The following is a 15,575-nucleotide window of genomic DNA, read 5'->3' as shown; positions in this document are numbered from 1 at the left end:
GGCTGATAGAGTGGGACTTTAGTGGTCTGATAATTTTGAGAGGAAATGTAAACTTTGCTCTCGTAGGTCTCTGAACAGTCTGGGGCCTTTAAATGGCAGAAACCACCAATTTCAGCAAAGACACTCAATATACTTTTACTTACTGGACTTCTTTCTCATCAGCCTCATTGGAAATCCATTTATATTAAGGGCTTAATCAGTGCCAAACCAAGGGGTGTCATTTATCTCTCAAGCTTCCCACGTCACAAATCACCTGTAGGTTAAACCACAAGGGAATCAAAAGAGCAGTAATAGCACTACACGTGCAAACACAAATTATCCTTTGTGCTGCACATTGTACTATACATGGATACTGAAACGGCCTGCCCCCAGGGAGAGGTGATGACCTGAAAACATAACGAGCAGACGTGAATGTTAAAGCCTGAAAGCTCTGAACGGTGACTCTAAAACACCTGGTTCATGTGAAGAACCCAAGAACCCTTGCAGATCACTAACTAACTGTGCATGATGTTGTTTTTAGTTACATGACATAATTGATATTGATGAGTACATATGTAAATTCTAATAAATTATACATACATTTGTTTTTATTGCTGTTTCTGGGCATTTTACTGTTGTTGATATGACAACGGTACATTTCTGGTTGTGAAACTAGCTCATGTCTCCAGATCATTGGGGCCCTTGTTACAGAAAGATGCACTTATGGTCTAGTGGTCTGAGTGCAGCTCCGCTTTATCAGTTCTGTTTGGGTTTAGGACTTCAAACATCTTTTCACTTACCTCAAATGAACAGTGCGCTCGCTCAGGCCTTTCTGCTGAACTGTGTAAATACTGTCGGCCTGTGAGAATCACTGTGAGCTCAGACACAAAGACATGCAGCAAAAATCCAAAGTATGTCAGTGGGAAATTAGGTGCCTGGGACATAATCAAGATTTGAACTCAAACATTTATCTGAATTCGATTGATAAAAGAATCAACAATTCTCCAAACTAAACAACAGCGAGTGTCATTTCCCATTTAGCATTTAGGAAGAATCTCAGTCTGTCCCATCAGGGCGTTGCACCCTGAAGAGGAATGTTATAGTAAAACAGAAAAGCTGCTGTTAGCAGCCAACCAGGGAAAAGTATTAACCTTCTCTGTTTAACCAAACGATTCTGATCCTGAGCCAGATTAGATTCAACAAGTCAAATCCATAATGTGGAGCTTTAAAATGCTGAAACACAAAGTACAACAACAACAACAAGATTTATAACATCCAGTATTTTGGACATTTCCCCTGAGTCCAAACTAAGCAGCGGGCCAGCGCCGAGTACAGCAGAGCAATTATCATAATTAAACATCCACATACGTGATGTTCCAGCTCTGTGACCTGCTGCAGAAAAAGAAGACTGAGGCAGAAAACAGAGGCTGGATTCTCTTTCCATATGAAGACAGACTGAGCCCTGCAGGAAGAAACTCCATGAACCCCATTCTCAGCTTTTCATTGATCCACAACACGTGGGACCCCGAGCTCCTCGTCCTCCTGTCAAACAGCCAACAACCATCCGACACCAACAGAAAGCCAATGAAATTACCTTCAATAGCAGCAACATACAGCCAACAATTACAGCATCTCCAAGAGCTGTTCTGGTGAATATTAAGATCCGTCACACCACTGCAGCTTTAGACACAAAGCATTCAGTAGCGTCTAATTTAGAAAACCCAAGAGAAGCCGAAAACTTTAAATTAAGCCAGGAGCAAAGTGTCAGCCAACACAAATATAATCCCATTTTGTAAAGTGCAAATGTTCTGTGGCTGCGAGTTGAATCTTCCACACAGCTTCAGTTTCTCATGTGTAACACACCAGTAATTGGGCCACGCTTATAATTAAAAAGCTCCAGCTGGCAAACACGCAGGCAAGTCCTGGCGTAAGTTTGTAACTTGTAAAATTCATTAACATATTAACACATATCCAATCAGAGTCTGTGCATGTGGACACGTGACAACAGTTCAGTTTATTTGGATGAAGAAGAAATAAAAGCAGCTGAACAGAAGCAGCGACAGGGACCCGAACTATGAGAAACAAGAAGAAAACCCTAACATGATGTTTTTAAAGGGTTTTTCTGTTTCCAACTGAAAATAAAATGATTTTTTTTCCTAAAGTTTTAGCCCCTGTTCTCTAAGGAATCTTCCTCTCTTCAAATCTTCAGGCAGAAATTGTATTTTTGTGTAAATAATGGAAGATTTTGGGAGATAATTAGCATTTTAAAACCCTCTCTATCTCTGTTTGTTTTGAAACTGTTCATTCACATGTAAAAAATACAAAATATGACGACGCAAAAAAAAAAAAAACAAGCTGAATTACACAAGGGGTTAATGGAAGTGGCCTCACCTGTCGGCCTCGTCCTCCACACCTGACAACTCTAATTATATTCTATGTAACACATCCTCCACCCTCACAATCTGCTAGAATAAACTATATCACCTCAGAAAATCCTCCTGCCTCAGCACCCAGGGGTGACGCAGCCTTCAACACACCCACCACCTCCCAGTCCAACTTGTTCCCCAGACACATCAGTGACTTGTCTTTTTTTTTTTAAAGAAAGTATTTAATAAAATCACTTTAAATACAAATTTGAACTGAGTATATGTCCTGTTTTACTTCACTAATGTGTATTTACGATGTGACTTTGTTCTCTAGAGGTATTTTTTCTACTCCCTTAATTAATCATATAAAACGCCTGTGAGTTCCTACAGAACCGCTCCATAAATAAGATGCATTAAAAGTATCATGATCAATAAGTCGCTATTTAATGACAATTTCCAGCCTCTTCAGTGAAACACAAATTTAATGGAAATGTGTTGCAGAGTGATAATAACCCATTTAGCTGCGAGGAGCAGCACTAACGGTGTATCGACCTTGGCTACCGATAAGTTAACAGCAAGGCACATCAACGGGTTCATAAGCAAAACGTACACGTTAAAAACAAGATGGCGTACGGACGTAATTACTGACAAACGACCCAAATCTGTGGCCTTTTAACCCTAATCAGAAAAAAACTCAGTCCAGTGTCTCATGATGGTCTCAAGGTTTCAAAGTCTCCACCCAGAGAAGAACATCAAATTTAATAAAATTCAGAATCAGCACAAAACACTGAGAATAAGCAGCTTCAGGATTTTCAGAGACAGGTTAGTGTTGAGGCACTTTCCTTTCTGCTCCCTGTCTTCTATAGAAGGAAGGCTTCACCCCACTGCTCCCTGTCCAAGCCTTCAGTTGCATATGTGTGTGTGTGTGTGTGTGTGCGTGCAGGTGATGCAGGCAAACAGCATGCCAGGGAAGCCTTGTCCATTGTTCCCTAACTAACTCTGTTAGTTTATCATATTTAGCCGCAGGGCAAGAAAAGGCTGCAGCTGTTCATTTACTTTGCCAGCCCCACAGACTGGATTCCTGCAGTTCGAGGTGGCCTCTCCAAACCCGGCCCCACATAAGCAGGGCTCTCCTTCTGCTACACAGGCCCCGTAAATCATCCTCGTCAGCTGCCTGGCTCATGCGATGGACTGATCTCTCCTCCTCGGCTCCTTATCTGCCTGGACTGAGGGGCATTTAGTGGACCTGGAGCCCACGGGGGACAGGAAGAGCCACAGCCCAGGTTACACTGATATTAACTTCTGGAGGATGAGACAATATTCTCCAAACCTTTTCTCTGTTGAGACCAAACCAGAACCAGGCAGGTAGATGAAGCAGCATAACTCAGTCCCAACAGTCAAAAATAAAACCAGGTAATAACCAGGTAATAACAGCTCCAGCTGAGACAAACCTTCAGAAACATCCTTCAGCTGTCACTCACTGCTCATCAGAACAGTTTTCTGTTTGCTCTGATTGTTGGGTCAGACATCAAACACCACTTCCTGTCATGTTGTCGACAAACAGATGGATCACTTCAGCCAGTCTGCAAGTGGATTCATCAGTGTGACAACCTGCTATTTGTCTGCTTTTCATAATCCCCTTACCTTCCTCTTCTCTAGAAAGAGAAGTTCTCCTACGCCCACTGAAGGCATCCGTCACATGAGCCGTGGACCTCCCTGACAGCTTGATATCTGATGTTTAGTTAAAGGCCAAAATTGATCCGAGCCCCGTTTCCTCCTGTTCTGACCTTCAACCAGACAAACTGACCATCTTTGTCAGTCCATCTCTCCAGCCACAAGCAAACTCCCAGCAGCTGTTTTCACTGATTTGTGCACCATCGACCAAAGACCGGGGGGGCCTGACTAATTAGAGAAACCAGCCGCTGTTGTGATCAGACGAGTAGAAAACCTGCAGTTGTTGAACCGGTGACGCAGAGACACACAACAGGTGGGTCAGCGGTGGACTGAAGGTGCAGCCTCCGTATTCTCGTCTGTATCAGCTCCTTTACAGATCAAACCCCCACCCGCCCTGCGACACCCACTGCCTGCCACTGATCCTCTAACAGGAACAGAAGAGAGGAAGGGACAAACAAACCGGGAGATGTCAGTGACGATAAAGCCGCACGGCTGGACGAGACAGATGCTCGGGTGGGGGTTTCGGGGCCGAGGTTGGAACACTGTCACATCAGATCTGGGCGCCGCGACACACTGCCAAGTCAGAGTCAGATTGTCAGAGGGTTCGTGGAAACAGCGCAGGCTCAGAACGTGGCCAACCAACCGGGGCCCAGGAAGGAGGAGCGGGGGGCGTCTGAATCCAGATCTGTACATCTCATTGTCTTTGGAGACAGTGGGATTTTTTTTTTATTGTATTTTAAAAACTGGCATTTGGTTTTAAATAAATAACAATGGACTTTGACTGACATGAGAACTATCTAGTTACCAAAGGACCAGGTTCCTCAACTGATTAGTAGTAAACTAAAAATGGCTGCATAAAGGGCCCATGTGGGTTATTAGTCCTGCTGGTTTCTGACATGTCCTTTGTTAATAAAGGGGACTCGATTTCAGTGACTGCTGGGGCTGAGACCAATCTGACAGACCTCCACATTGTTCCAGGGAGAAGAAAGAAAAGTGTACAAACATATTCTAAGCTATTTTTTTTCAGCCTTTTGCTTGTTTTGTGAAACTGAAATTGACACTTTCGCTTCCTCAGGCCTCTGAAAACCCAATAATCCAGCACTTTAATGACTTATATGCTGCTGTAACACTGCAGGGATTCTGACAGTTAAACAACAGGATCAGAATTGATGCAGCAGAACCAGAGATATGATCTTATTTATTCCACACAGTCTTCTCCCTTGTTATAACCTGGCACCCACGATACCCACAGTGCAACTCGACCACTACCAGCTCAAACAAACATCATGGTTCTTAGTGGAACCTGTTTGACAGTAAAACCACCACTTGTCTTCTATAAGGCACTGGCTATGGGCAAGGACAAGACAAGCGTGTGGGAAGTTCAGCAGAACCACCAGAGCCTGGTAACATGGGGGGCAACTGCAGCAGAAATGTTCTACTCAGATTTGTCCGTTGTCCAACACCAATGTCAAAAAATCTGATTAATCACATCAGTCATCAGTAGAAACACAGACACAGATGTCAGCGTCCTGCACTGGACTCTCCAAGCTACAGGCTGTGACTCCTACTGTGAGAACCTGCAGGGATCCACTGTCTGACCGGCACAGACATGCAACAACAGCCAGATGTTGCAGGAAGGATCCACACTGTTACAGCTCCTATTTTCATGACTATCGCTTCAGTTGAACAGCCTCAAGCTCGTCCTCGGTTTGAGAAAATCCTCCGGCCTCTCGTGAAGGCTTTGCTCTGAAGCCACAAACAGAGCTGGTTTCTTTAGATCTGAAACAGTGACGGCAGAGACATCGACCAGCAGTGAAGAGCTGTGGTTCAGAGGTGGCAAAATAAATCAACTGGGCAGACATATGCACATCAAAACCTCAACATGCACGATAAGGCTGCACCAGACTGCATGTGTTTTCTCTTTTCAGAAATAAAACCATCAGTTCAACAGTGAACACATTTTAAAGTGATGAGCTTCCTGTGAGACGAATAACTTTCCCCTCTGAAGAACAAATGTTACGTCTCATCTCTCTGTTCAGCACTGCCCCCTTGTATTTCCTGTATCTATTGTTCTGTGTTCTAGATAATCCCGTATCACTGTTCTCTGTTGTTTCCATGTGTGGACTGAAAGGAGATTTCTCCAGAGGGACAGCAGAGGATGCATCCATCTGCTCGGCCTCTCGTCCCTCTCTCACTGGAAAGTCATTGAGGAGCAGCTAAAATATTGTCTGTGGTGTGTAGACAAATATCTGGGGCTCTATAATTAGGAAGGTCTGAATAAACACCCCCCCCACTCTCAGCCCATTGACCATCTGAAAAACCCTATCGCTCCTCTCCTGGCTAAACCCCGCAGGCCACCGCAGTGCCGCCACAGGCCGGGTCTGACGGGCCGAGCTGCAGCCCGCATTCGACATGTCAAACCCTTGGATCATTATTAGTTCCACTTCCTGCTTTTGCAAACTGGGTGGATCTCTTCCAGTGCCGCATCCGATCAGATCAAGGCGAAGCGCAGCCTTAAAGTGGAATTAGTGCAAATTTTGGGTGTTTATAGCAAAAGTGCGTGTAGCTGTGAGTGCGGGATCAGCCCCTGGTGTCTCACTGAGTCTGCTCTACTCTCAGAATGCCCTCTGGTTCTTCTTGACTCCGCTGTGTCCTCGCTCACATCCCGCTTTTATTAAAAAAAAGTGGCTAGACTAAAATCACATGAAATCAAACGGAAAGAGGACGCGAGCAGAAAGTGGCGCTCGCCAAATGGCCTTTGGTTCCGATGTTGTGTCAGAGCCCAAACAGTCGGCGTTTGTCCCCTTTGTCATCTCTCCCCTGGCAGAGTTGATTAACATTTCACTCACGTCCAATTCAAAGTTCAGGCTCACAGATGAGGGGAGGCGATGGAGGAGGAGAAAGAAGAGGAGGGGGGAGGGAGAGGATGGATAGATGAAGCAAAACCCTCCAAACACCCACGTCGCACCGGTTTCTCCTGCATGTGAATGTGAAAATGCATTAACACGAGCTCTCCCTGCCTGGGTGGCAGCTATGGATGGGATGTGTGAATGGATGGATGGATGGATGGCATGGCGCAACACTTTGCGGGTACTTCTACCGGGCTGCGCTGCTGCTTCTGAGCCTGGACGCAACAGCCTCCTTTTCCCACCTACACATTATTCTGGCACGGATCGAAACGATAATCAGGTGTGAGGTCAGATCTTTTCTTCTTAACCAGTTTGAAAATCACTGCACGCAAGGAAACTCTAATGTTCGTATTCTGCCATAACTCAGTCCGAACACCTCTGTTTTTCACAGACGCATCATTAATCTGCTTTTCCGCTCACATTTTGTATGTGAAGTGGTTCCTGCACGGAGCCACCAGCCTGTCTCTCCCTGCAGCCAAAGCCCTGCACAGCAAAACCAAAAAAAAAGAAGCCCTGGTTTCGTGTCTTACCAATGTGAATGATGGAGTCGGCGCTCACTGTGTTGCACTGCAATATCCACAGGGAATGAAATAACAATATCAGCATCTCCATCTCCAGTTTGAGCCAAAAAGGCGCATCCACGGATCCACCTCGCTGATTTTTGTGTTTTTCTCCAGTGATGAGCAAAATCCAAAATAAGCGTCGGTGCGTAAAAGCGGCGGTAGCAGCGGGGAATAGGGTTCAGTGAAATCACCACCAACAGTAATAAAAACCCAAATCCCAAGGACCAAACTGTTGGTCGGTGTCGAGACGAAGGAGGAGGTTAGAAAAAGAAAGAAAGAGACGCTCCCGGGGCTCCGGAGGGCCACAAACCCGGTTTAGTGAGGAGGGAAGCTGGGAAGGATGAGAAAGGACACCGGGGGTTTGTTTCAGAGGTTGAGATCCGCCGGACGAGCAGCTCTGAGTCTCTACCTCCGAGTCTGAGACATAACACACTGCAAACTGCGGAGGAGGAGGAGGAGGAGGGACGCTCTCTCTTTCTCTCTCCCTCCTTCTCTCTTCTCCCCGACCCACGTGACTGCAGAGCCTCTATCTACGGCGCTGGTAGCCCGACCGGAGAAAAGAGAGACGAGGGATGGAGATGGAGAGAGATGGAGTGATGGGGGGATGGATGGATGGAAACCGGTGCGCACCGCGGACGAGTCGGAGAGCGAGAGCCGCAGACAGTCGCACCCCGGACAGACGCTTGCTTGGTCGGTAGGTTTTACAGGATGACTCGGAGAGTAAAGCTCCAATTCACGTCGCGCCGGACGCGCTCCCCGCACCGACTGAAGTTCGTTTATTCAGCGCCGACAATTGGAGCCGCCACCGCTGCGTCGCCGCGTTGCAATGAAGCTGTTGCATGTGTGGGATCGCGGTACTCTGCTCCTGCTTGTGACTTCGATATCCGTGCGTAAATTCATTACCGACTGTGCCCCGTTTCCCTCTTTTCTCTGAAAAAGGGAGATGTGGATATTCTGTAATGACACCATGCCCTTCTTCATTTCAACAAACTTTGATTTGAGTATAAATGCGTATTGTTGCAGCAGCCTGGTGAACATCGGATGTGATGTGACATCGGGTATGAGGCGGTATTTCCCCCGCCGGCAGCTCGGGCAGGTTGGGGATGACGCGCGGCGCACGGACAGGATCACCCGGGGTCTTTTCTAGCAGTTTCCACGTTAACAGAGATGTCTCTCCACTCCGACATGCGTTACAGGTTCGGTACTACTGCTGCGCCCATGGGTCCGGATACAAGACGGGCAGTGTCTTTGGATGCGCCGCGTGCGTAAAACCCACCCAGCGCTGCCTAGAGGATTTTCCAGACACGGAGCGAAGCGTCTAAAACCAAACGGGGTGAGGAGGGACAGCGGGGGCTGGGGAGGGATTAGGATGCTTGGACCTGGCGGTGTCCCGGTACGGGAGCAGAGGAGAGGTGGGACGAGCCAGGGGAGTTTTCACCAAGTGAACAGCAGCGCTTCTCACGCACGGACGCCGCTACCTGCGGGGGTCTGGCGGTAGCTGCCTTTGCTGCAAGACCAACGACAACCAAGTCTGGGATATGTCAGTCTCTGACTGATGAGGTCACTGATCCTCGACGTGTGCGCACCTGACGTCACTGACCTGTCCCATGATGTCATTCCAGGTGATGTTTGGCGGAGGATCGACTTCACTCGGTGGGAAGAGGCCGGAAACCGGAAATTGCTACACTTGACCTTACAATTAAAGGATATTTCTTGCGAATGAAAGTTGATCAGAAATGTCTTTTAATTGTTCGGCTAAGTCTAGTTCGGCTAAAAGGCTGAGACGGACCTTCACAGAACCTCTACAGGTAAAGCCTGCAAGTGGGATCCTCCACAGCTTCAGCGCCAGAACCGGAAACGACACGACCTCTGGATCCAGCTGTCATCTTCAGACCTTAAGTTGTTTTCTATGGAGTCCCACAAGTCCCAAATCTGTAGCTGATGAGATGGAAGAACAGATAAATACTCACCAATCATTTAGATATGTTAAAAAGTAAATGCAGTAACAACGGTCTCTTTATACAATTATCATTTATATCAAATTCATTTAAGAATCCAAAATGTCCTTCACGCTTTCTCATTAAATTAAACGAAGCCACAAAAGTGAAAATCAGAATAACTTATGACACATTAAGAAAATGTTGCACCTACATGCACAGACACATTTCCAAACCAGTCTATTTAAAATTTTATGTTTTCAACATATAAAAGGTATTTTCAGTCTTTGATGTTTTTCTGTCACTGATGTATTTTTCATGTGTTCACTTGTATTTATGTCTTTTCTGTTCACTCAGTCTCCTTCAATAAACAAGTTTAATTTACAGGTGTGCACGTCATCAGAGCCTGTGCGTGGGCCCTGAGCTCATGAGGCCCTAGAAGGATCAGTGATGTTGTTAATGACCTCGAACGGGTCTGTTCAGTGTCTCAGGGTCATCTACTGTTCCAGCTCAACTTAACACACAGTGATTTCATCCCCATCACATTGTTCTCAATAGGTCAATATGTCAACAGTGTCATTTTCAACACTTTCCAGTAACCTTCATCTGTCTCAATGGGGATCAATAAACCAACATAAATTCATATTATCAAAACTGATTAATCACCATCCTCATCTTCACTGATCAATATGTCAACACTACACTCAGCATCACCAACGTGTGGCACTTTCATCCTTTAAAATATTCTATATTTTTACAGATTCAGTATAAACATCAATAACTGTACATTAGAATTATTGGCATTTCTAAACAACATAGTGATTATGTTCACATCACTGCGAGTTTTGTTGCTGTCTAAAGAAAAGCCTGTAGCCTTTGTCCAAAACCTGGAGACAAAGTCAAATCAACCCTTTTAAAACACACTAGCTTAAAAACATTATTATAAAGATCAGGGCATAGCTGCTTGTATTAGAAGATGATGAATTTGGCATCCTGGAGATTATAGCATATTTAAATCTGATATTAGATTAATACAAGTTTATATTATTTTGTGAATAAATATTGCTTTTACATTATCTTACAACAGGAATGCTGCTAATTGGATAATACACACAAACCCAGGTGAACAGTCTCAGGTCTGTTGCAGCAGGGTCACTGTCCTTTGGTGGAGCATCACACCCCCTTCTGGCAACAAGCTGTTACTGCCAGGCTTTTATTCTGAAGGAGAGACAAAGACATCACATGTGAATAGAAAACATTTCCACCCCATTACACATGCAGAATAACAACAAGTAATTATTTGAGCATCAATCAATCAATGTTTTCTTTCACATCACTGTCCTTTAATAAAGTCTAAACAAAGGTGGGGTTATTTGTCTTACCAGTATAAAACATATAACACTGGTTAATACACCACAGTGCAGCTGTACGTAGATATAAAGACATGTTAAGGCATTATTGACAGTAAACAGTTAGTAACTGACAGATAAAGTCCAACCCCACATGACTCCAAATGTTGACATGTTAAATTTGACCATGTCGATCCTTCATATAAAGTATTGGAGACTGTTTACTGTGAACTCAAATACTTTGCAAACTTTTCCAAGTCGACTTTCGTGCCGTGTTAACATACACCCTATTGCTCATTTTTGACCATTTGTTTGCTTGAATCATAAAATGCATTTCATTATTTTTATTGTGTCTGCATAAATGCTGTCGCTGCATGTTCTCTGCCACTTAAAGCTGAAAAATCTGTGGAGCTTCTGCTGTAGAGCACTCAGACTGAATGTGCGTCTGAGGCTGAACAGCGGGTGCGTCAGTGAGTCTGAGGCTGCATTGACTAAAGTCTTGCTTTTGTTATGAAAGCCCCGATTTATTAATAAGATGAAGAGTCTGAAGAGGTGGAGCGACGTTCTCTCTCTCCCTGATGGAAACGTAATCTTCAGCTCTTTCCTTAAACTCAGCAGCTGAATCAACTCAGGGCGAACAGACGCAGGATGACACAGCTGATCACACACAATAATCATCATCTCTCAATCATTTTATATCACATCAACAGTCTGCACAAAAATCATCTGCTCACCCTGAAAAGACTCCTCTCCCTCCAAAAATAAACCTCCTCTCCTTTCGCTCCTTCCATCTGTTTTGTCAGTGGTATCTCCAGCATGGATGACAGTCTAATTGCATCCTCATCTCTCTGCAGTGTAATGGGCTGTCAGGTAGCATCATTACACACTTTCATTGCTTCCCTGCACAACTCTCATATTGACAGTAGCTGACAATATGTGTGTGTGTGTGTGTGTGTGTGTTTGTGCAAATCGTCTGAGGCTTGTGTGGGACCACACAGCTTAAAAAGGTGTATGGACATCAGAACCAGGTCATTCAGTTTGGGTAAATGTCCTCACAGGGATGTCAAAACTTCATATGGCATGGTTGTCCAACCATCAGAAGGAAGGTGTGAGGAGAGTGTGTGTCATGACTTTTGATGAGGATCTGCAGCCTGGTTTAGCCAAAACAAGTGGGTATGTGTCAACATCACAATCCACTGAGCCTGTGCTTTAAAATGGACTCAACCCTACGCTCAGACACGACCCACTGAAATGCACCACACATTCAGTAACAACCATGACGCAGTCTGGTTTGGTTCGGTCTGGGAAAGGATCAACCTTCGAACCATCAGGTGAGATATAATAAAGGATTTGGTTCAGTTGGTCAAAAAAACCTACAGGAAACAAGCAGCTGTCTCTCATGTCCAGGTTCTGTCCATCCATCCAGACTCTGTCGCTCGATACCAACGTCCTGCTTTTCTCCGTCTTAATTACTGCGGCCACTAGAGGTCACTTAGCAGTAACTCCAGGTCTTAATCAGCTGAAATATGGGGTTGTTTTCTTCAGGAGGAGAGGCGAACAGATCATTAACTTTCTTCCACGCTACCAAATTGTGCAAAACCATAATAAACCCCCTAAAGTACCAAAGCAAAACAACATCTGTTTAATGATGAATGTAAAAATGTAACAATAGAAAAAAAAAACAAAAATCACTCCCCTTCTAACTCCTGCATCCAACCAAGCTGCCTTTCTCTGCTTCACTGATGAAATATGCAGCTCCTACAGGGGGAGCATCACATTAAAGCCAAAAGAAAAGTCAGAGCTTGCTTTGAAAATGTTCAGTATAAGTCACAGTCTGGTTAACTGAGTTATTTTGTGAAAACTAAAAAAGAGGAAAGGCCTTTGTGCACAGCATGTACCGCAGAACAAGAGCTGCTCGCAATGCAAGATGAACACGAGGGCGAGAAAAGTCAGAGCACATATGTGGAAGAGACAAAGGATCATTTAGGGAGTGTACACAAATTACTGGGGGGGGGGGCTGCAAGAGAAACACAATGGGCCAAAGCTCTGCAGCTTGTCAAAGCTACACTTCATGTTCTAACATTACATTCAAACATGTAATACTGGGGGTCCCACAGACATGGAGACATTACATTGGTGGCAAATGAATGTGCTGAATGAATTCTTTCCTCAACCACCAGTGGAGGAGTAATCAACTTTCCAAACAAAGCAATAACGCCGTGCAGATTGGGCCGAGCCGCAGGGAGCAGCGAGACGCCGCAGCCATCAGCAGAGACACGGGCAGAGCGAGAGCGAGAAACCACGTCACAGAGCATCACGGTCTGTGTGCGCGGGGCCGGGCAGTTACTATAAATACTCCCATCACTGGAACCCAGAAGCTTTTTCATCTGTTTTTCAAGTGAAATCTAAAATGAATAATTCTGCTTTCACGTCAGGAAATGTCTGGTGACGAACTGAACTCATCTATTTTTGGAAGAGCAGCACCTTGTTCTGCTTGCACGTCTCAGTCAGAAACATTTCGAGTTTGATTAGACGATCTTTTCCCTCAGTGGGTGATTTAGAAAAGAAAAGATGTTTTTGGAAGAACATTTAATAAAATCCACTGCACACCGTCCTGCTGGAGACGAGAGTGCTGGTTTGCAATCTGAATCACGCTGCTGTGGTTTCTAACAGTTTGGGTTTTTTTTTTTTTGCTTCACGTGCAGCCGCCTGCAGGTTTTACTTGCGTCCAATAAAGACTTTTACTTTGAAACTTTTTTTTTTTTTTTTAGCACAACTAAATTATCTTGAAGTGACAGTTTAAGGAATCAGGTTTAGACAAACTCACAAGATGAAAATTTCTGAAGTGGAATAACGTTACCAACATAAAATGAATAGACACTTGCTGCATATTGTAAAACAAACAATCTCTCTCTCTTCTTCCTGTTGGGGTGTGAGAGGCTTTTAGTGAAGGTGTTTGAGCCATTAGTACAAAACAAGTTTCTTTCACTGCTTCTAATAAAGTTCTTTATCAGACAGGAGAGTGTGAAAGCAATCTGACACTTCATGTGTTCGTCTTGCTCTTATCCTCTCGCTCATTTAAAACAGTGAGTGAGACTATCAATATAAAAGAGGTGAGTGGGAGCAGGACAGAGAACAAGCTCATTTGTCCTAACAAGCAAAACTATTTTTCATGTTTGCTCATTAAAAAGGTTCAGACCTCCACGTCACTGGAGACCCAACATTTTCATATGCTGACACTGAAAGAGTCAAGTCATTGTGCGAATGCGAGGCCACTACTTCACCTTTATTTATCAAATGCGATGTGTCACCTGTCCCTGCACTGGGCTCAGCTGTCGGTGTGATGAACCTTCTTTGGGGTTTTGTCGATGAGCTTCTCAGGCAGCTGAGGTCGTAATGAAGAACACAAACCTGGTCGGAACAGGAACATACTGTTAGGAAAAGCATTAGAGTTCAGGAAGATCCAAAGGGGAAAAATGTGAAAGAACATGTCTGCTGATGTTCAGTCCACGAAAAGACCAAAACCAACAGACAAGACTGAATCTATAACATCGTCTTCCTCAGTGCCTCAGAGCTCCACTGTGTCCATGAACCTCGTCTGCCTCTTGCTCTGAAAACAGCAGCTTCATCCTGATACGGAGAAGAAATCGTTCGTTCAGGCTGTTTATGAAAGTCACTGAGAAACAAACGATCTGTCCGTCCTGTTCAACAACGAACATGAGGTAATAAAGGTATAAGGTTAGAGTTACAGTCTGGACGTACGTCAAAGGATGCAAACAGTCGACCCTGAGTGGACTTGTTCAAAGTAAACCCAGGGTCAGTTAGTTAGCTCACCATAACCACAGCAGCTAACAGCTAACACATGAGGTCTCTCTGGGAATGATTAATGATTTTCATTCATGACTGCCCCACTAATGCAAATTTCACCATTACAGGAATAAAGCGAGCAATTTGCATTATGTTGCATGATGAATGTTATTATTTGGCAGCAAACTGTGGAGCATCAGGTAAAATGTGATCTGTCACAGGCTAATGATCACACCCTGTGGGAGTTTAATTTGCAGAGTGCACTGAAATGACTGGTTAGCATTATGAGGCCTTTCAGGTGGAGCTGTTGTTCTGACAAACGGCTGCTGCAGAGGTGAGAGAGGCCTCGTCACTTCTCCGTCTGGACCACTCGATCTGAAGAGAGACTGTGATTAAAATATATCTCACCCTAAAACACGACATAATACATGTGTTAGGGGTGAGTTTGCTGATGCTTCTCTACAGCGCATCCCTTAAAAGTGAAGGAAATGACTTTTCCAAGGAGGTTTTGGTTAAGAAATTATCGTTTGTATGCATAAGACTGAACCCAGTCACTGAGTGAGTGCACTGGAATAAGTCATTCCCTGATTTGTACCAAAACAAAAGGACTCTAACTTTGCCTACAGGCCCCTTTGGTTGAGACAGCACTAAATAAAAGAGAAGAAAACAAACTTCTTGACAAGGAAGGAGGAAAAAGCTGAATAAACAAGGTGAACAAAGACCATAAACATAAGAATAAACAACCAAATAGCTGTTATCGCTGCTCTCTGAATGTGATTTTTAGCCTACAAATAACTGTAAATGTCCTAAAGCTGTAGAGAGCACTGTGATTCAGCGCTGGCAGGGAACACTATCCATCATGTTAAAGGAGAGGCGGCTGCAGCAGCAGTGGAGGAGCAGAAGAAAAAGCTGTCTCGAGCTGTGAAAAAGAATCCACACAATGAGATGAACTTCCAGGCAGAAATTGTTGAGGCTTGGTCCTCCCTGGTTG

The 15,575-nt window shown here is 44.6% G+C and overlaps 1 protein-coding gene across 1 annotated transcript in view; it reads right to left on the bottom strand.

Annotated features, from left to right (window-relative positions):
- The window catches only part of grid1b (glutamate receptor, ionotropic, delta 1b), a 323,064-nt gene extending 315,524 nt beyond the window's left edge, over positions 1-7,540 (bottom strand). Inside the window, exon 1 of the mRNA XM_026315689.1 lies at positions 7,459-7,540. Within this exon, the coding sequence (XP_026171474.1) occupies positions 7,459-7,540 (82 nt within the window). The remainder of the gene's footprint in view (positions 1-7,458) is intronic.
- Between the last annotated feature and the right edge of the window lie 8,035 nt (positions 7,541-15,575).

The sequence above is a fragment of the Mastacembelus armatus genome, chromosome 19, assembly GCF_900324485.2.
Source record: "Mastacembelus armatus chromosome 19, fMasArm1.2, whole genome shotgun sequence".
NCBI classification, from domain to species: domain Eukaryota; kingdom Metazoa; phylum Chordata; class Actinopteri; order Synbranchiformes; family Mastacembelidae; genus Mastacembelus; species Mastacembelus armatus.
Note: the sequence above shows the minus strand (reverse complement) of the source record. Positions and strands in the feature narration are given on the sequence as shown.